The following is a 23,466-nucleotide window of genomic DNA, read 5'->3' as shown; positions in this document are numbered from 1 at the left end:
ATCATCCTTTTATATATCATAGTTTAAAAGACATACATTCAGAAAGTTTCAAAAAATGAATCCACAAACAGATTTATTAATACTTTTTAGTACTGTAATGATAGATTTTAGAGTTAGCATAATGCAAATTTATTTTTAAAAAATTTTTATCATCTTCACAGCAACAAAATATAAGAAATATTTTCAAAAGAAAAAAATCTAGAAAACAATGCTTTGCAATTTATATTTCTCTATTTCTTCACATAATGAAATAATCAACAATGCTAGTAAATATGGGATTCCAGTATCATAAATTCAAGATATATAAATTTAATTGCATATCAAAAATATAAATTTAATAAAAAATGTCTCTGCTAAAAAATGCATATCAGTTTATTACAACATTATAATAACAATTAACAAAACTTAAAAGCAAATGCATGAATTTCAGAATGTATCCCAATTTTGAAACAAAAAATTATAGGCAATACAAAATGCTTGAAAGCTACTAGATACAAATTTTCAATATGCACCATAAATTTACAACTTCAGAATTGTTTCAAGAAAATTATTTCGATCAAATAATGACAAATTTGTCTTAAATATTTAATTAAATTATACCAGATAAATGTTTGGAACAATATTTTTCATATTTCTAAAGCATTGCTTTCTTATATTTTGTTCTGACAATGTAAAAGTAAGTCTTTTTCACAGCGCATAGGAAATACTTGTAATGAAAAGTGTGTTAAAATAGTTGAAAAGACTATAGGACAAAAATACATAATTTGTAATAATTGAAACTCTGGTGTAAATTTTTAACTTGTGAAAACTATTTAACAAAGCTTTTGATGCCATTTTCTTTCAGATGCATTATATAAAAGAATTATATAGATGCATTATATAAAACGAATTCTTTTACCATATCACTTGTTCTCAAATAGATTATTCATTTGTTTCTGAATTAAATAACTTTATTCTATCATAAGACAAAAAAAAAGACAATTTTCTCTTCCATTTAGATAATGCAAACTAACAGAAAATTAGACATGGAACTAAATGAATATGCTTTCCATAAACAGAGAGTTCCAATAATTCTTGGTGTTATATTTCTTTAAGCATTATTTCAGAAATTTTAGAATACATCATTGAGTTTTACTTAATACAAAACTATATCATAAAATTTCAATAATTTGTCAGGTATTTCATAAGTCAAATAAAGAAATTGCATGATGTTAGATTTTGTACCTTTGTATATATTTAGAATTCTTAAGTTTAAATTCAGTATGCAAAATAACAATTTGATAAATGATTATCAAATCATGCACACAAGATTAAAGAACAATTCCATAATAGTCATAACTCTAGATATTCAATTCTATCAAAGTTATTTTTTAAACACTGCTTTCATTCTCTAAAATATTTCAATGTGTAAATTGATTTAAATTGTCAAAATTATAAATATTAAATTGAATTCAATGTCAAAGCAAAAGATAACTATTTTAGAAGTAAGAATTCTCCCATGACTGAAAATTGCCAAATATAAAGGGCCTTGAGTACCACCAAGAAAACTAGGATAGTGCTTTGGAACTTTAAAATTTAGGAAAAGAAGTTGCCTTGAAAGAGGAGAAAAGATATATTTTTATATTGGCAATCATATTTTGAAAAATCAAACTTTGCTAATGATATTTATATTTTTGTTTCAAGCCATAATAATATTTATCCATTTAAAAATAAAGTTTATTTCTGGTTAAATAACAGCTGCAAATGTGCTGATGATAAATTCAAATTATGCCAACTCAGATTCTATTATAAATGAAAAGCTTTTGACAAATCCAAGGGTTGCTACTAGAAAGTATGACAGATAAAATTGGAATTCACAAGACTGTTTTGATAAAATCTTGCAACGGAGCATATTAAAAGAACATTAGATATAAAAGAGTGAATCAAAGGGGCCCATGATGGCAATATATTTTCTTATCAAAAGAATAAAATAGTAATTTTTTTTATTATTGGTGTCCAATGATTATATATGTAGTGCTATATAATAACTTATAATAGCACAACTCAATGAGACATTTCCTGAAAAAACATTCCATTCACTTAAAGAACATAAAGTTATTTGAATGATAAATAAAAATTATCAACCCTAATTAGAAAAACATTTAGAATAGGGAAAACTATGAAGGGGGGGGGGAGTCTCCTAGAACTGCAAAATCCCTGAATATAATACATATAAAGAACAAACCAGTTTCCAGAAATAGCATGATAATATTAAAGGGAATAAGAGTGATTTTTATAAATTGAGTGTAGTTTTGTTACACAATTCATGCACATAGCTTACAATTGATCTATCTTATATCAAAACTAATCCTATTATCAAGCCTTGACTAATAGAAAACACATTTTGACAATTTTGAATTCACAGAGTTAAAAAAAAAGTGAATAGGAAAATAAATAAATGTAATAGACAAAAGTTATTTTAATAAGATGCAATATTTAAATATTCTTTAAATTATCTTTGCAACATATTTTACAACCTCAACATTCTTATATACATCATAAGAAGCTATGCAAATGTTTTCATCATTTTCCCCTTAAGCTCAATTTACATAAATATCAGATTTCAAAAGATGCATAAAGAATTACCTGATATTCAATCCCATAAAATTTGCCCAGCTAAAGATATAATCTCCACCTAAGTACATTCCAATGTATGTGACCAAAATATTCTGAAAAAATATATATATAAACAATACTTAAAAACTTACCAACATAATGTAAAATAAATAAAATAGCACATATGAACAGAAAAGTAATTAAAGAAAAATACACTTTACAGAATGCATTGAACTTATTGAACAAAATAGACAGCAGTTTAGCATATGTCCAAGGAATATTTTCAAACATAATTTTAAATAAAGGAAATAATACAACATGTGTTCATTTGCATGTATCAGAATTTTACAGAAAAATATTAACAGGAACCATAACTTCACTGAGCAACAACATTAAAGTTATAAAACAGATAATGAATATGTAGTTAATAATTGAGATAATTAATGGTTTCTAACACCAGATAAATTGTTACATCAAAAGCTAAAAGAAATAAAAAGTTTTAATTTATATTATATTATGCAGTCATTTCATGAAAATTTTCTGAAACATACTTACTTTTATTACTCCAACTATAGTAGTAGTCAAAGCAGAATTGTAAGCTGTACATAAAACTGTAGAATACATAAGAACAAAACCCATGAAGCATGAAAGAAGGAATGAAGTAAGGAATGTAACATCTAACCACCTCTGATATGCCATTGTCTAAATTTTTTTTAAAAGGAAAGAAACAATTCAGTATTTAAAACAGAAAAAAAAAAAAGGTTTATTAATTATTTCTCCATTTGCGTCCAAAAGTTATGAAAAATAAAAACAGTTAATGATCTATATAATATGAAACATTAGCATTATTTTAAGAATATACTTAATTTTGAATATTCTTCAAGATCAATATTATTTTTTATTTAGCACTTGCTTCACTATTCAAATATAAAATTTTGTGCAATTATGTAAATAATTTTTTAGGATAATCAACATTTAAAGCTGATAATCATATAAAAATATAGCATTTAAATAATTTTAATACTTTATCAGCACAAATTTTGAAAGATTCAGAATCATAAAAAATAATTTATTAAATAATGCAACACATTTAATCCAAAATGTTTTTTTTTTTTTTTTTTTTTTTGAAAAATTGAAACAATATTTTAAGACAATTAGTCTTTAAACTCATCAAAATGTAAAAAAAGTGACAAAACAAAAGACTAAAAAGTCATGATTTTTAATTATTTTCAGTATCAATTATAGTCTTTTTAAATACTGTCAGGACATATATTAGCAAAATTATGATTACCTTTTCAATTTCTCCAGAGTACCACCATAACAAAGTTAGGGGTAATATCATGAACAAAGCATTGTAAAACAGTAGGCCATATTTTCCTAGATCCTATAAATGTATGATAAGCACATTTGTGTTTCATTACTTGAGAGTAATAAATGACAATGAATATTTATTTATACTAAATATGCAGGCTAAATGAAGGATGGCATAAACAAAAAAAAAAAAAATTCTAACATTTCTTAAACAAATATAACAGAATTTCAAATTAAAAAAAATTAGGTTAATTGAAATGGAGAATGACAACTTAAATACTCACTCTGGCATCTAGTTTCTTTTTAACACAAATGTTATTTGCTGCAGTGAAGAAATCATTGCACAAAACAAACATGTAACCTTGAACTTCAAATGAAAGGTCATCTCTGTTAAGGAAATAAAAGATTTTTAATTAAGGGCTTAATTTTTTGTTGCTTTCCCCCCTCCCCCTTTAAGAAATACTAACAATCTATTTCAGCCAATAATTTTCCTTTTACGTAGTTGCATTATGTTATTTGTAAGAAAAATTTATGAAAAAAAGCTATAAAATTTAAAATTTCTTTTTCTTTTTTTTTTTTTTTTTCTTTTTCTTTTTTTTTGCAAACTGTGATACCAAAATACTTGTTTGAATAATTTTTAAGGCAAACAAAGCAACATGACTGTTAAGAAAAGAAATACTCTAGAGTGCTTAATAATAAATTAAACATAAATATAATTTAAAAATAGAATCATTCTTAAAAATGCAGTTAAGTTATTGAAATACATAATAACTTAAAATATAAATATTATTTGTACTTAATTCCAAAATTATTAAAAATCTAATATTAAATATATTTCATTTATATCAATGTTAATTATTACTGTTTTCTGACCAAACAGCAAAGATTTATTACAGTTGCTTACACTTATTTAGAAAAAAAAAAGTAATAATATTTGTTACCTCAAAAAACAAAGCTAAATAAAATTCTAACTGTTTTTCCCTCTCTCAGGCTGAAGGCTATTTCAGTTAAAAATAAGTTAAATAAAATTTCATAAGCTGCTTGCATTATTTACATTACATAAAAAAAAAAATCAAAATTACTCATTTTGATTATTAATTTTGTTTGTATGCTCAATAAGCTTTAACATATTTAAAGAGTTTTATTTTATGTCATGCAAATAACTTATTCAAATTGTTATTGTTATATAAAACACACACAAAAAAAATGAAAGCATATTTCAAATGTAACTCACACAGCAGCTATTATGGCACCACCAACCATAGCAATTACAGTTGCTACAATGGGACAACTTTGGCGTGTACTAGGAAAATATAACAAATCATTAGTTATAATATTTAAAATAAATAGTTTTATACAAATTTATTTTAAAATTTAATAATTTTTAAATAAAAAGAACTTTTTTCTGGAGTTTATACAAAATTCAAATAATACTTAAGTAAGGAATTAAAATTATTATAATATATTTTAATTTGTATTTATAAATATCAGAAAGCCAGCAACACATAATAAACACAGAAGTAAAACTTTTATCATGCAAATATTTTTTAATTTGAACTTTTTTTAGAAAAATAATAAATATAGTTTTGTAAGCATGGCACATTTACTTAAATGAAATTTCAAACAAGTATGTTTAGATATTTCATAACACTGAGAAAAAACAAATATAAAATGCATACTTAAGGATAAAATATTCCCCTATGAGCGTCATCAAAATTGTGAAGCGACGCAGCACAGTAAACATGGGAAGGCTATAAAAAAGAGGAAAAAAATACATAAAAATATTATATCTAGCATCTTCAAAATGCATGAGATTTAAAATGGTTTTATTTAAATATTAAAAATCAAATTTCTAATTAAACATAATATACTTCATATTTGTGAACATAATTAGTAATTCAATAACAAATTTTGTCAATCAACAGCAAGAAATTTATAAAATTTAAAAAGATCAGATGAAATTATTTTCTGTTTCATATGCATTTTTATTACACTTTTCATATAACAAATATTATTAAATATATACGAAGTATGATTCAATTCAAATAATTTTTAATGCAATTAAAATTGCAAATGATCTGTCTTAAATGCATTTTGCAGCTCAAGGTGAATTTTAAGCTGCCACTATAATCAAATTAATGTCAAAATAATATTGAAGTAAGTTTCAATTTGAATACATAACAGTTTTCAAAAAGTAATTACAATTGAAAAAAAAAATTTAATTCAACCTAACAAACAAAGTTTTTTTTTTTTTTTTTCTTTTCTTTTTACTAATTTTGAAGCTCCATGAACATAATATAAAAATATATATTGCTTGCTTATGCATCAAAGATGTATGTTGCTCAAATTACTGAAAATAAATAAAGATTTTGAAAATATAATAAATTAATTTTGCATCTTGAAAAAGCATACTTAAGAATATATATCATATAAAAGAAAATGTGTTTTTAATACTATTGACAAAAAAAAAATTCCGATAAAATATTGCTAAGTATTTTTAAGCTATTATATATTGCTAAATAAGTTTCAGAGTTTTCTCTAACTGAATCCTACATTTAAGGCATAAGAGAATTATTTAAATAAGATAATATAAATATATATTTCATGATAATTAATAAATGCAGATAAGCAAAATTTGTTAATTCTTTTTAAAGAAATGTTTATGATACAGCAAAATATTGTCATGTAACAAAAATTATGACATTAATCTGGCAAATTTCATACAAGACATAACATTTTGCATTTTGTTAAAAGTGCTCTTTTTTCTATCATTCATTATCTATTAACAATGCATTTCATATAAACTAAAATTAAACAGAGATTGAAGAATATTTATGCATCAAATTTGTGTCTGCATCAGTTACATTTTAACTGATAAAAATATTTATTTACATTAATTTCTCATTGGCAAATAATAATGTTAAAAGAAATGAAATGAATAAAATAGACGGGAGGGGGGGATTGCAATTCCTTCTACAATAAAATAAATTTCTTGTTTAAAGAATACAAATCATGATATAAATAAAATTTCAAAAATTAGACAGGATGTTTTTTTTAAACATTTATCAAATACTATAGATAACTAGTCACAACATTATTCTACACTGATTATTAATTGCATGCTAAATCTCATCAATGGGACTACATATTTATAAAAAATAAATAATTTTAAAAATAAATAATGTTTATTTTTTAAATTTCTTCCATATTTTATGAAAATATGATACGTAATAATTTAGACGAAAGTCTAAAAATATAAACAAATTCAGCACAAATAATGACTTCTATAGTGCAGGTTTACTTTTGATAATATTTTTTTTAATATACACTTACAAGATTGCAGACAAGCGTCTTTATCATACAATGGAATGAAATAATGACATGGAATAAGTAGTATTTGAAATCTTTATTGTTATCTTTAAAGTCAATCAATCTTTACAGTCAATTACCATGAGAAATAAAACTGATTCTCAAAAAACTCTTCTGAATTTCTTTATTGGTATGCGAGCCATTAACCAACAATTTTTAAGCCAAATATGATTTTTTCTTTAAATGAAATTTTAAAATATCAATATATATATGTAAGCTTATTTTGGTTGAAGGAATGCAGGTTCAAAGACACTGAAGAAACAATTTACCTTTTTTAATTAATTTTAATATCCATTCCAGAAAAGCAATTTATTTACAAGAAGGGGCGGACAAGGCATGTTCCCAACAGTGCGAAACAAAAGCAGAAGTAAGAAAAGGGGACGAAACATATGATCACTAGTCTTATATAGCATGGGATTTCTGGCCACATGGCAATTGAATCCACATGCTGACCTTTGACAAGGGCAATGGAGGGATCATTTTCACTTGATATCTAGAGCTGATTGTGCAGTATTTTTTACACAGCTTCATACATGGAATGGGGATCAGGAAACAAGAGAACACTTTAGAATGACCCGAACATGGGCCGAATATGGTAAAAAAAATTTAGGAAATTAATTTAGATTAAATTAGATATTAAAATATCATTACATATATATATATATAACAACTTTATTTATTTTATTTTTTTTTAATTATACAATGTAAAAATGTTCCACATTTAAAATAGAATATTGAACTTTTTTTTTTTTTTTTAATATTATATAATGTAAAAAAGTTCCACATTTAAAATAGAATACTGAACCCTTATATAATTAATAGTATGCCACTAGTAAAATATAGTTATGAAACAAATTTAATACAAAAGCAATAGAAAACTTAATGTGTATTTTGAACACCCTTTTTCTGATCAATAAATTGGATACAGAACTGTAATAGTGGTCACAGAATCATATACCAAATTTTATAAATTAAAGTCATTGAATTTTTGAGTTATCGATTTTACAGGCTTATGAAAGTGCATGTTGACACAATCAACTTCTTGATTGGATTTGGTTCCAAATTTGATAAGTTTTTACACTTTATATTTTAAATTTGTATACTAAATTTTATCTATCTAGATCTCTTTATATTGTAGTTATCATGCTAATTTCTATTCAGACAGCCAAATAGACAGGATTTTTCTGAATGCGATAGAAATCTACAAATTTTTGTAAACACTAAAAAACAAATTTCATCCTTCAAGCTCAAATTAACATATTCACACAAATGGACATAATTCCAAAAACATGATTTTTGGACTAAATGTGGTCTGAAAGATTGAAATATGTCAAAATCAACTATGTTAATCCGTTATTAATCAATTCATAGCAATATTTCATCAAGATATAATTTGTTTTCATACATTCACACTAATAATAAAGATATATGGATTACTAATTTATTCAGCTCATAACAATAATTTTGCCAAATATGTTCCATGAATAATCAGTACCAATAAACTACCATCAAAGCACTTAGCATATGAATTATATATATTTCCATGCTCATCCCATTCACAAATAATGTTAAATAATACTGGAAATGATTTTACTATAAAAATATTCAAAAATTTAGACTATATACTACTGTGAACAAAAAGTATCCGGAATTAATAGCAAAGAACAAAAGGTATGAATTCATTAGTCAAAACATATTGCATATCCTTCAAAGTAATTTCACCCAATTACAATGCACTTTTGCTAATGCTGTTTTCCTATTAAACATGTCATTAAGTACTTTTTCTGAAGCCCCTTCAAAGTTTGTAATGAATTTTCTTTTATTGGACTCAAAATGAAGAATACAATGAGCACAAAGGGGCAATTAGGAAAAATAATAAATAGAGGCAACCAAGGAAAAATAATAAATAAAAGTAACCATGGAAAAACAATAAAAAGTCATGAAGTGCAATATCAGACTAATAGGAATTTATGGAACTTTATTTATTTAATACATGATTGATAACATATAATAAATAGATTGTGAGATAGTTCGCTATTGTTTCGTAAAATCCATGAGTTTTCTCACCATCTTTCTGATTGTTTTCAAAAAATTGTTTCATGCAAACAGCCCAAAACACTCAAACCATAAACTTTATTGACTGTCTGATCAGATTTCATAATGCATAGCACCAAGACAATCAAAGAAAACAGTCAATATTACCTTGATTTTTTTTAGTGATTTCTATATGGTCTTTATGGTACTGCTTCTCCTTTCAATTGCTATTCACTTGATTGTTGAGCTATTTCTATATCAAAAATATGTACCCAAACTTCATCACTGAAAATAATGCCCTTTAGAAAGAAATTATCTAATGAAAACATCTCTCAAGCCAATTGATCACATTGTTGTTGCTGGACAAACTCAGTTACAACTTCAGTATAACAATATTAGATGAATTTTTTTTTCAAATGATTATAGACTTAGTTCAATAAAATCCCTTATTGCCATCAAGTACTACTGATACAATCACCAGCCACCAATTACCTAACATAATCAATAACTTGATCATTAATTGAAGTAAACAGTCTACCAGATCACAATTGTCGTTTTTTTATAAACCATCTTTAAACTTTTTATACTAAACAAAAGCTATTGGTTTTGATAAAGAATCGTCTTTCAATGCTTTTTTTCCAGCATTTCAAATGATTTTGTAGTAAAAATTCCATTGGAAAAATATTTATGCATGTTTTTATTTAATAACATTCTTCGTTTTGGAAAATCAACAAAATAAAAATTCATATTTCATCAAAAACAAATTTATTTCCATACAAAATAAATTTCAGACTGTTGGCAAATGTTTATAGAAATTGTAAAAAATTCTTATAAAAGTTTGCAGATAATATCTACTATAAATGCATTCTGAATGAAGCATCCAGGATACTTTTTGATCATAGTAATATATAAAATGTCCATAAATTTGTATCTTCTAAATACAAATGTATCTACAAAATCTTTCATTGTTAAACATTAATGATTCTATGAAATAAATAAAAAAGCTATAGCAATTAAAAGATGGAAAGTTAATAATCAAATTGTTAAATAAAACTTTTTTCTTTTCAGATTATAATTCAGATTATTTAAATTTTGGAGATAATTAATACATAATACTAACCAGTAGTTCTTTCTTAGAATTTCTTAAAATTATATAAATGAGATAATTTCTTTAAAAAATTACATATATGGAAAAATGCAAAACTTTACTTACATTTTAAATAATATATCAAAAGAAAAAAATGAAATATGTCAATAGAAACAACATTGCCTATGTATACAAATAAAGATAATATATACCAAGTTTTAAAAATAACACAAAAATACAATTCCATACAATTTTCAAAATAGTCTTACATATGTTTTGAATTTTCATGTCAAGAGAGAGAAAAATAAAACATTATGAAACTGTAACTACTAATACATTGAGATTCTACAATACGATTTAATTTATATTTATGAAATAAAATCTTTAAGCTCATTCGAAAAGAAAATGTATTCAATCATAAATTTAGAGGACATTAAAAATATTTTTTAATCAGTATCTAACAATAGAATGTAACTGAAATTTTAATGTAAAAATTACTTTGAAATTTTTTTTATGATGAAACTTACCATTGAATCCAACTTATCTAAAAGCATAAAATGAATATGAAAAAGTATCAAAGATATAAAATAAAAGTCTGACATTCTATCAAGTTTAAAACTTAATATCACAGAAAATGTTTAAATCGTTCTTGTTTATAATTAAAAATATATAAGTATTCAATTCATCACTTCACTTCTGCTATATCAACTGTGCTTCTCCGGCAACTACAAGATTATGATAATCATGGGTTGTAATAACATATAATTTTCAGAAACTTCATATATAAACCTCATAATACTGGACAAAGTAAGAAGCCATTTACAAATTGTACATTTTGAATTTCTGTGTTTCTTAACTGTGTGCAAATATAAATATGCACACACACACATGTAATAAAAATATCACAATGGAAAATAATTCTATTAAAAATGGTATAAATACTTTTATGAACAGTTAAAAAAGGAAAAAAAAACACAGAAATAAACCAAAAAAAATTTTAATTCTGTCAAATGATTATCTGATTATAAAAAAAATTATCATTGTGTCAGCTCATACTGGTCAACTTTTGAATTATATTACAATATATCAGCATAAAGGGCCATAACAGAGTTAATTTTATTTCTCAATTCTACAGCTTTATAAACTATAGCTCAGCATCAATAATTTTTCATATGGATTTTATTATTAGATTCCTTCTTACAAACAAGTTTTTTTAAGTGCATTCATAAATTATTAATTAGTTTCAATTCTAATAAATTTAGATATTGATGCATCAAGAAAATATGATTATCTAGAAGACATTTTTTTATGCTTATCTCCAACATGAATCATATCTGAATCCTAAATTTAAATGAATTATTATCTCAGAATACTTGGAAGGTTTCAATTTAAATTCAAGCATACAATTTTTGTATATTTTGTTGTTTCTATTTTTACTAACTAGGCAAATTCTGACCACATGTTTTAACAACCTTATATCATAATACTAACTGAATTTTTAAAGCAGATTAATTATACAATCAGAATGCTTTGATCGGTTTTCTCCAAAAATAGAGATTTCAGTTTCATCATTTCAAGTATTATTGTCTCATCATTCCACAATCTAATTAATGCAGGCATTATTTCAATTTAATATTTTAATCTTTAAAAGAAAAAAAAATAATTTTAATGAAATTCTAGCATTTAAATTAAACCAATCCAATTATGTTGATCTGTTCTAAATTATACAATGCATCCAGGGTTGTTTTTTTTCCCCCACAATAAAAATAATGTTTTGTCATCTCTCAATTATTCCACCATCACTTGCTTTTCTACATCATTAACTGTCTTAAGATAAAGGTAAAGAATGATATTTAAACCTAAATTTGAAGATGCACAGCAAATTTTTAAAAATCTTTATACATACAGGGTGTTGCTGAATTCGACCGACAAATTCAGAGAGGTGATAGTAGGCATCAAGAGGATTAAGAATCACTATACAACATAGTGTCCCAAACGACGTTTAGTAGGTAAAAATTGCAAAAATACAGGGAGCCCAAAAATTGTAGGAAACTGTAAAAAATTAATAAAAAAATAACAAATGATGTTTGAATCATGAATTTTCTTTTAAGGGAAAGCACATTCTTAAAGGTTAATTTTCATGCTGGTAATATGCGGATTTGATGATCTAGCTCAACTGAAAACATGCACCCATTTCACTTGAAAAAAGTCCAACTCCTATGCAATGATGATTACCCACTGCGAGCGGAGTTCGTGCACGGGATGCTTGATGCCATACAGGAAGACGCACACTTTTCTGCGAAAGTTTTATTCTCAGATGAAGCCTGCTTTATGAGAAAAAACTTCTTCAACAAGCACAATGCTCATATTTGGTCATTCGAAAATCCCCACATCACTATCTCGTCGATCATACAACACAAGTTTAATATTAACATCTGGGTCATCTATTGGGACCGTATTGTTTGCCCGAATGCCGCAAGGGCACAAAGTACCCTATTTTCTTGCAGTACGTTCCTCCAGTTTTACTATTGTTGTATTGTACGCCAGAACATTTGGTTCATGCATGGTGGTACACCAGCACATTTTAGTTACATTCGTGAAATCTGAGATGTTGTTTGCGAATGAAGTTTGACAACCATCAAACAACCATCATCATCATTAATGAATACTTGCTCGCTGCATTTATTTTTCTCTAATGGATGAAAAATTTACATACGAAAAGGCTTCTTCTTTTCGATTACCTTGTTCCTAATCCTAGCATACAGCGGGTCATTCTTTTCAACAGGCTCATTTACTTTTCGACATCTGTTTATGCGATTTTCACCGAATAAACGTGACTTGAAACTCTATGTTTTATAATAATTTTTCATCTCCTTAATGCCTACTATCACCTCCCTGAATTCATCTTTTGAATTTGACAATACCCTCTGCAAACAACGGTACCGATATTGCAGCAATATTTCCTGGTACACATTTTAGTTTTTCTTGAATACATTAAAATCTCCTCAGTCCACCTAATGCACACTTTATATCAAATTAAAGAGAATGAAATTTCTTACATTTTCAAGCTTTTATTTTTCTTCAAGCTTTAATATTTTTGCAGATAAGGGTTATAAACTACTTTTTTTCGTTTTCAGTAATTTACGACCCCCTGGATCATCAAATTGGCATGTTACCTTCAAGAAAAATAACCTTTAAGAATGTGCTTTCACTTAAAATAAAATTCTTGATTCAAACATCATTTGTTATTTTTTATTAATTTTTTACAGTTTCACCGTACAGTTTGGGATCCATAGGATCCCAAACACATTTAGTAAGTAAAAGTAGCAAAAATATAGGGGGCTCAAAAATTGTTATATATATAATACAAATTTCAGATTGCTTCATTCATTAAATATTTTTATAGCTGTACTGAATCAAATGCTTCACTTAGCAAATTAATGGAGCTCCAAAATATTATTAGACATGTTCCAGAGATAATTCAACATGTCACCAAAGAGGGCATTAAGTCAGAGGAAATTAAGAAATAAGCTTCAAACAAAAAGTTCAATCAAGTTCAAATATAGGCTTAACCACTGCCTGATAAGCAATCATGATAAGATTAATGTACAGTTTCTCGCTATGCACATGAAAATTGTACTGATCATCCAAAAATCTCAGAAAGTCTACAATCCTGAGTACATACCAGAAATGCTTACAAATGGTTTTTAAAATTGCAATAAAAAATTGTCACATTTATATTTGGTAAAAGGCTTCAATTTTGGCCCCTGTATATTAATCTTAAGTATAGCCAAAATCGTTATAAATTGCCTACGGAAAATCTTTTGCCTCATATCTTTTAAAACAATTATAAAAATGCTTTTTTGTATTATATTAAGACTAAAAAATTTACTCCTTTAATTATATAAATTTCATTTCCATACTAGTTTTTATTTAACTTTGATAATATTTTTACTTAAATTTGAAACACTATCTGAAGCGATGTTTTTATATGCTATGATGGAATTCAAACTCTCCATCAAAGCATTCAAGCATGTGCCTTTGTCAATCATTAAATCAGTAGTAGGATTTTCACTTCATTTTTATTTCGTAATACACTTTATATTTTGTGGTAAATTACTTCAATTGAATTCATGTGTTTTAGTTCACATCAAATTACAAGGAAAAATGTTTCTAAAAGAAATAAATCGCATATTAATAATTAAACAACCTAAAAAATCAATAATCCAGGTGAGCAAACTTGTCGCCAAAAACGACTAGTAGGATATATATTATATCATATATAAAAAGTTTGAAGATATAACAAATGGAAAATGATCAATTAGCAATAAATACAGAACAAAAACCAACCAAAATTTCAAAGAAAAAAACTCAAAATGCATCTTTTTTTATAAATGCTCAAAATACACCTTATTCTTTATTTTACAAATAAAGAATAACATAAATTTTATGCTATTCATTTTTTAAAAAAGTAAATTTTTCTTTAATAAAAAGTTAAAATAAATTTAATTTTTAAGAAAAGCTTATTTATCTATAAAATGCTGAAAATGCTAATAAAAGTTCTGATTTGTTACCTAAGATGTTTAGTCCCTCCCAGTCCACATACTAGATTTCCTATAAAGAATAATGGAAGAGGCCATATCTGTAAAAGAATACGGAATTCTAATTTTTGGTTAAAAAGGGAAAAAGAAAGAAGAAAACAAGAAAAGGTAAAAAAAATATGTTTGCAGTAATTTCAAATTTTTAATAACCAGCTACATTATTAATCAATACCATTTCTTAAATTTTCCATTCTTAACTTATTAACCAGATATTAATATTCAAGTTTGAATTTAATAAATACTCAATGGGATTTTGTAAGTTATCACATACATAAAGGTGCACTTATTTAATTACTTTTAACTTTCACATAAGTATTTAGTTAATACTGATTTACCCTTCGTTCCAATATTACTAACTATGCACACAAATAAAACTGTCTTCTCTGATACTTAAAATACACTGATAATTTAAATTTTCAGTGCCTCCTTTGGATACCATAAGATAATTGCTGCCATATAATGGGGGAGGGAAGGTAAACTCCAGATGGATATTATAGAAATGCCATAAATATAAATATATCAAAAAATATAACAAGAGTGTGACAAAAAAAATAGTATTATCCACCATTTCATTTCGCATAGCTAAACTACCAATCAATTATAAGAAAAATATAAAACTCCTAATTTAAATTCAAATTATATATAAAAAAAAATTCAAATGCAAATTTTTATCAACAACAACCACATACTATGAAATTTATAACATGCTGATGAGTAGAGAAATAACTTGATATGAAAACATTAAACTTTGAATTACAAACTTTTGAAAAATGTTTTCACATGAAATTAATATGCTAGGATAATGAAATCTTGTATGTCACTTAAAATATTAAAAAAGCACCAACTAAAATTGCTTGTTATAAAAACATACAAGATTACTATAATAATGAATAAAAAAAAACAATATAATAAGTCATAAAATGTAATTATCTATAAAACGTGCATTAAAATAACTTATAAACATTAAAACTTAATTAGGGAAAATAATTCAGTTCTACAGACCTTTTTTGGCACATCACTGGATACTGATGGAAACTTAACTATATTTAAATATCTACCAATATACAAGGTAAGTATTGTCACAGTCATCTGAAATATAAAAAAATAATCAATCATTCAAAATAAAAAGTATGCAATCATTGTGGGAACATTTTAACTATACAACATGTTTTAATAGATTGTTCAAGGCTGACTTCATAACGTTTTAAGCAATTTAACTCGAATATTTGTAGTCTGCCATCCTAACTGGTCAAAAAGCGAACATCAACATTTTTGTATTCTTAAAAGAAGCTGGTGTTTTATGATATTTGATTTTATTCACACAATTTTTTAAACTTCTTTCATTTCTAGTTTTACTCCATCTTTGTGGTTTTAAATTCACTTTCTGAATACAATTACAATTACTTTCTGAAAATTAAGCTTTGGTGCAGTTTATCCTATAAAAGGATCTAGCACCAGAATAATACCCACATCTTATCTAACAAAAAAGTGGAAATTTGCAAGAATTGAAGATAGCAATGAATTTCAAAAAAAAAATGAAGTCCTTTGTTGGAAACATAAATTCTCACAAATATCTAATATCGACACAAAAACACATACATATCCAAATATCAGTAATTCAGGGAAAGCAAAAAAAGTCTCCCAACTACAGTAAATTAATTTTTACTTATCATAAATCAAAACATCTATGGCAAACTTTACATCAAAACTGCTCTAACCTATTTGTGCTCAACTAAATCTAAAAATATAAATCAAACTACATAATACTATTTAACTTCTTGAAACTTCAGATACTAACAGATATGCCATTAAAATTCTACTAATGCTAATATTTATCTTTATTCTAGCACACAAAGACAATACGCTTAATGCTTTATTACTGTTTAATAACATTCACTCTCAACTTTAATGTAGAAGAAAAAATTCCATTAATGCAAAAATAAAAAAAAATTATAATTGGTAAATCAAAAAAAAAGCTTTATAAAAATAGCTTATTAAGATTCTCACCAAATTTAAGAAAAGGGAATCAAATATTATCTTTTTTTTTTATTCTAAAGAAAAATATCAGAATTATTCATATTTTGTGAAAAGTAAATCACTGCATAGTTATAACTAATAATTTTTGTTGGATTTCAGAATGAAGCCAAATATAAAAACTGTAATCAATTCAAATAGTAAATCTATACTCACCCTTTTATAAACATTAAAATTTTATTAGATAAACTCTAAATTTATTCTTTTTAATTTGATGGGAAAAAAAAGAAAAAAGGGCCAGTGATACTGAATGAGTATTATAATTTCATTAAAATTAGCTTATAAAACACAGAATTATAATTCTGTGTATCATAATTATATATTATATTTTATGTATTATATACATAAATTAGTTTAATTACACATTATAATACACAGAATTTTCAGATGAAATTGGAAGCATAAAGCCACTAAAATTGTAATTATCAGAACTGCATAATTACAATGGCTTTAATATTATAAACAGAAAAATTATAAAAATAAAAGATTAAGTAGCATATGCTTCATGTGTTATGTAAAGATAGAACTATATATTAAAGCAGGACTTGTTACTTTTTACTTTCAAGATCCTTTTTTCAAGAAAAGAGAAATGCGAATTTTCGCAATCCTATTTTCATTATTAAAAAAAACTTGCAGCAACAGCAAAGCAAGGGAACATGAAGTATTAATTAATAAAAATTAAAATTAAACTTAAAAATGGTTACTCAGAAAATTTTATAAATTAGATTATTTTTTAAATTATGTTTGCATATGAATATTTAGATTCTGAAAGAAAATGGAAGTGTTTGTGGTTCTATTGGTGTTCCATACCACATTACATGAATTCATACTCAGAGACTGCATAGTATACCAAGTAGTGTTAAAATGATAAAGAACACGAGCAAATGCATTGGAGCTTTTTGCAATTTATCTTTCATTTATTTATCTTGATGTTAATAACTTTGTAGAATAAATTGATATAGTTAACTGAAAAATCTTATCCTATCTTTTATTCTCTCTGCCCCCTAGCAAAGTGCTTTTAATGGTAAAATAGGGGGGAGGGATGCTAAATGCTAAAAAAATGGTGTAAAAAAATTCTTTGAAAAATATTAGACAATGAAGTGATAGTCAGTATCTTATATAATTGTAAAGCAGTCATCAACTGAAAACTTTTTATATATTTATATGAAGGTCCTAATAGCCTAATTTCTCTTATCTCATTAATGCTTAAACAAGATATTTCTATACGGAAGTACTAGATTTGGGTAGATTTGAAAGCACTGATATTAAATACCTTAGAAGCATTTGATAATGATGTTAAATGCATTAGAAACATCACAAAAGCCTTAGACAACACTTAAAAGATAGGTTTCTTTGTAAATACTTGGAAGTTCTATTGTTAATCTGAAAAATACGATTATTATGAAGTAAAATTAGGAGATATTGTCTTAATAAAAGATGATTCTAAGAAGAAATTACTTTGGTCAATGACTAAATTTCTTGTAGTTTATTCAGGTAAAGAGAAAGCAATTTGAGAAGTGAAATTCCAAATATCAAACAGTGACATATTACATCCTATTAAATAGATTTATCCTCTAGAGATAAGATCAGTGGATAGAAATAGTGAGATCAAAAAAGATACTGTGATTAACAGCAAAGATGATATCACTAACAAATGTGGTGGACTACAAAAAGTTGTAGAAATATTAAAGGGATTTTGAAATTCATGAATTCTTGAATCTCAAATTTATGGAACTGAGCTGTTCTATCCTATTTTTATAAATTATAATTTTAATTTGAAGTATATTTAAGGTTTCTATTTTGAAAATTGATATTTATCTTAAGAATGGTTTGGTTATAGTGTATAGTCAAAGGTGGGAGTGTACGGTAAAACAAATGGTTTTAAAACGATAAAAAACATGACAGGACAAATTGGAGCATTTTGTAATTTCTCTTTCATTTATCTTGATATTTATGGCAATGGAATTTCTAAATGAATTATTTTAGTTGAATAGATTTATATAGTTAGCTGAAAACCTGGCTTGTGATCTTCTTAATATGGATTGAAAATATCTTTATAATGATTGAAAAGAATAATTTTGAAGCCTAGGAAAGTAAATAGATAGCAAGTGACACAGATTACAAATCTGGGCACAAAATTTTCTGCAAAATATATGCTAATCATGGAAAATAACTGAGTTAAAAAACAAAATCTAGAATATAATAGAAACAGTAAGAATAAATCATATTCTGAATGACTTTTACTGCTTTTTTTAAAGAGATTTTTACAGATGACAATAATTTTAGTCTGATTAACAAATCCAAAATAAACAAGACAATTGATAAAACAAAATACAACTCACAAAAATTTAAAAACATGATCCATATATTTTTTTTTAATGTGTACTTGAAAAATGGATATTAAACAAATGCATGCTATTTATATCAATAGTTAAATTCTATTCTAATAAAGCAAAAATAAATAAATGAGACATTCAGCATCTTTGATACTGAAATGAATTGAGAATCAAAGATGATCCAATAAAGCATGTTATAACTAACTAATTTAATGTATTACAGTATTTAATAATTATTAGATCAAACTTCTTCAACTATAACCATGATTCAAAAAGTAAACATTAAATAAAGAAATGTCTAAACTTAGTTTTTATGTTTTTGATCTTAATGAGTTTAAATTAGGTAATCTTTATGAAAATATCATATGTTTGTAAAAATGTGGCAACAAAAACATCTACTTTCTCTAATTGTCCAATCCAATAAAATATTAAAGCAATAATCAGAGCAATTTGCAATTACAATTTTTTAAACTGATAATATTATCAACAAATTTCAATCTGTAAAGTTCTACAAAAGAAAAAAAATAATCCATTTGTTAGGATTTAATAATAGAATATTCTACCTTCTTTGCAAAATACCAAAACTGCACTATAAAATACTTAAGTGACCAAGTTAGTGAGTATTATTCTAGTGCAAGATGCATTTTCTGGATAAATTGCAACTAAAGTGCTTTTTAAAATCTCTCATTCATACATTATTTTTACACATATTGTTTCATCATAATCCTTGAAAAAGTACTTTTACATAAAAGCACATAACTTCAGTTATATGTTTGTTTTTCTTGCCACTTTCAAAATCACTTTTGAAGAGTAAATTAATTGTGAAATGAATAGATCTAATAGATATCATTGGTGAATGAATAGAATTGAAACTGTCTAACCAATTTAATTTATGCTGCAGGATGTGAAAAAGTTATTCTGAATTCAGTCAAAAACATTTTAACTCATTTTGTTTATCAAAATATTAATGAAAATTCATTCAATGAACATAGTTTGATTTATAAAGTTATGTGTAATATTCATAAATAAAAGCACATCACATTACAATGAAATTTTTAGAATGAAATTGACAGAGTTGTAATTAAATATCTACCTAATTTATAATTTCTATAAATTAGGAAATATATAAATAGACACTAAGATTCTTGTTTTTATAATAAATGTTTAGTCATAAATTTAATTTTTGCTTTCAATGCCCTATAATAATAAACAGCATCATCTTTTAAAAACTTTAAAATTATTACATATAAATTAATTTGTTTTTAAAAAATAAATTTTTAATAATCAAAGTTGCTAATTAAAAATTTAATTAAATATGATTTAGTTGTGAGTTATTTTATGTCAATCCTTTGGAAGATTATAAATATTTCTTTACTGTATTTGTAAATATTCCAACAAAACTAAAATATTATGATATTCTATGTAAATAACATTCATTTCATATATTTTCATATATTTTCATATTTTCTCCCATTTTTAATATGTACATTTTTTAATACATTTGCTCTTTTATTATTATTATTTTTTGTTGAAGACAAGCATACTAAACATATAATAAATTTCATTAAAAGACACAAAAAAAACTTTAATTCAGCTAATTAGAATTTCAAATTTATAAGTTTTCAAACTCATAAATTTGAATAACTCATAAAAAAAATCCCCATTTTCATTGTCTATGACATTACTAACAATTAAAAAAACTATGTTATAATGGAAATCTTAATTTTATATATACTTAAAAAATAAATAATATAAGCTATTCTTGAAAAATATTAAGCATTAATATCAAATAATAGATGATTAAAATGTACCTGTCCAATACCAAGTGCATGAGCTGATGGAAATCTATCAGAAGAAAAAAAAACTATTAAAACTATATTTTTGAAAAATGCTTACAATGTGTCAACTACAGAATTATAAATATGACTAGTAATTTGGAAATAAATCAAAGAAACATATAAATATATACTTTGTTATTTAATAATTACACAATAATTCTAGTTTCCATTGTTCCTCAAACAAATCATAATTATTCAATTAGTTATTTAATGTGCATACTCTATATCTACAATAGGTTTGTTTAAGCAAGATTTAATGAAATGATAATCCTTCATAACAAAGGTGGTTTTTGGTATACAGACAAATTAAAATGAGCATAAATACAATCCATTGATATACTAAAAATTTCTTTGATACTACACCTACTCAAAACGATAAATATAACAATAGAATGGTTACAGTTTTTAATTGTACTACTATATATTTTCATGAACAACCAGTTTTCAGTATTTATTTTTTCCCTCTTACCAGCTTTCATCATTACACAAGTTTTTACTGGTTATTGATTATGATTTCAACTATATAATATACAAAAGATTTAAAATACAGAACTTTCAAAAAAAATTTCATAAAAATTTAAATTCTTTTCTCTTTTTCATAAACATTTTCAAAGACCAAGTTCAACCATTTTACATCGATGTCTTTTGCTAAGGGTAAAAGTCAATACTTACAAAAAGAGCTGCTTTAATTAATTTTAAAACTTAGGGTCAATATTATTTTTCTGAACAATCACTAAGTATTATAATAATTCAATTCACGCTTCTTAAATTTTTACCCCTAGCTAAATTTTTGAAAAAATGCAAATCAGGACTAAAATTAAGTACTATAAGATAATTGGACTTTTTTTTTTATTACCTCTTAAGGAGAACTTCACGTTTTCTTTTTTGCAGTAGAATGGGGAGGTTGGAATTTAGAACAAATCTCAAATTAGTGTTTGTTTGTCTTTTTTTAATCCTGAATGCAATACATGGTTTAATTAAACTTCTTCAAATATTTTTTTAAAAAAGAATAATGAATGTTTATTCTTAAATTTTAATAAAATAAACACTGTAATAGCATAATTTTCAGCTTGAACTTCATTCACAATATTATAATTTATGCAAGCTGAGGATTTAACAGCTCTTTTCAAATTAATACAATACCAGCATAATGCAATATTATTAAAATATAGAAAACCTCCTCAGAAAAAGTATTAAAAATTAACAAATTCTCTTCCAAAAAAATGCATAGGAGCATTAATTTTAAACTTTAATAACTCTTTAATTTATTATCACAAATAGGAATCAAAAAAGAAATCTAAACTGCAGATTTTATTCTAATGAACAAATTGTTTAATATGAAAAAAATGTTAAATGTTTCTGCAGAAGTGCAGGTTTATTGACAGAACTAAAAAAAAAGCGAATGTGTATTGCAATCGATAAGCTCACGATTTGTTATGTTGATGATATATATGTTATGCTGTAATTAAAATGGCATAAATATTATAATTTCTAATCATAAAAATATTTGAATAAACTTGATAAAATTAAAAGTATAACTATATATTATGAGCACAGTTAAGAATAAGAAGCAAACAAAAAATTTACTTGTAATTCGTCAGAACTATTTTATTCACAACTATAACAAGGAAAGATGATAAACCATAAAATACAGCAGAAACTATCCGCCAAAAATACAAATTAGCTTTCTCGATTTCAGATGCATCCGTTTTCTCTGAAGGCAGTTTAACTTGGATATGATGAGTTTTACTAGGCACATTTGGAAAGTCTAAAGGTTTTGGACCATGTTCATTCATTACAATTCTATAACTACTAACCAGAAACGTCAACAATAAAAATAAGTTATATGATGAAGATAGATATTTATTACAATACACTTCAATACGGAGACAATTAAAAGCTGACGATAAATCATTTCATATAATTTTGACTCTGACGCATAGCACTATTGGAATTATTTTATCCTAGCAACACAGAAATGTAAACAAACCCTATCCACTCCCGTTGCAATCACAGTGAAAGATTTGTATAATTACTAATTATCTTATAAAGATAGAAGATTTAATTTATTTTTGCATATTTCTAATTTAAATGCTTAAAAAAATTTTTAAATAAAAATTTTATTCCATTTTAATATTTAATTTGTAAAGTATTTTAATTTTTTGTCAATCTTATATCACATAAATTAAATACATGATAGGAAATTCAATATTATTTCATAAATCATATTTCATTAATTTGACTCATATTTATCACATAAA

General features: G+C 24.9%; 1 protein-coding gene across 1 annotated transcript in view; it reads right to left on the bottom strand.

Moving 5' to 3' along the window:
* The window catches only part of LOC129984317 (UDP-N-acetylglucosamine/UDP-glucose/GDP-mannose transporter-like), a 28,088-nt gene extending 4,893 nt beyond the window's left edge, over positions 1 to 23,195 (bottom strand). Inside the window, exons 1-10 of the mRNA XM_056094178.1 lie at positions 22,793 to 23,195; positions 21,179 to 21,212; positions 16,000 to 16,086; positions 14,971 to 15,038; positions 5,586 to 5,657; positions 5,141 to 5,209; positions 4,191 to 4,293; positions 3,887 to 3,979; positions 3,151 to 3,297; positions 2,626 to 2,708 (exon numbers count right to left, since the gene is read on the bottom strand). Of these exons, the coding sequence (XP_055950153.1) occupies positions 2,626 to 2,708; positions 3,151 to 3,297; positions 3,887 to 3,979; positions 4,191 to 4,293; positions 5,141 to 5,209; positions 5,586 to 5,657; positions 14,971 to 15,038; positions 16,000 to 16,086; positions 21,179 to 21,212; positions 22,793 to 23,001 (965 nt within the window). The 5' untranslated portion in view covers positions 23,002 to 23,195. The remainder of the gene's footprint in view (positions 1 to 2,625; positions 2,709 to 3,150; positions 3,298 to 3,886; positions 3,980 to 4,190; positions 4,294 to 5,140; positions 5,210 to 5,585; positions 5,658 to 14,970; positions 15,039 to 15,999; positions 16,087 to 21,178; positions 21,213 to 22,792) is intronic.
* Positions 23,196 to 23,466: the final 271 nt, after the last annotated feature.

This window comes from Argiope bruennichi, chromosome 9, assembly GCF_947563725.1.
Source record: "Argiope bruennichi chromosome 9, qqArgBrue1.1, whole genome shotgun sequence".
Lineage (NCBI taxonomy): Eukaryota > Metazoa > Arthropoda > Arachnida > Araneae > Araneidae > Argiope > Argiope bruennichi.
This window is presented reverse-complemented; position numbering and strand designations above follow the sequence as displayed.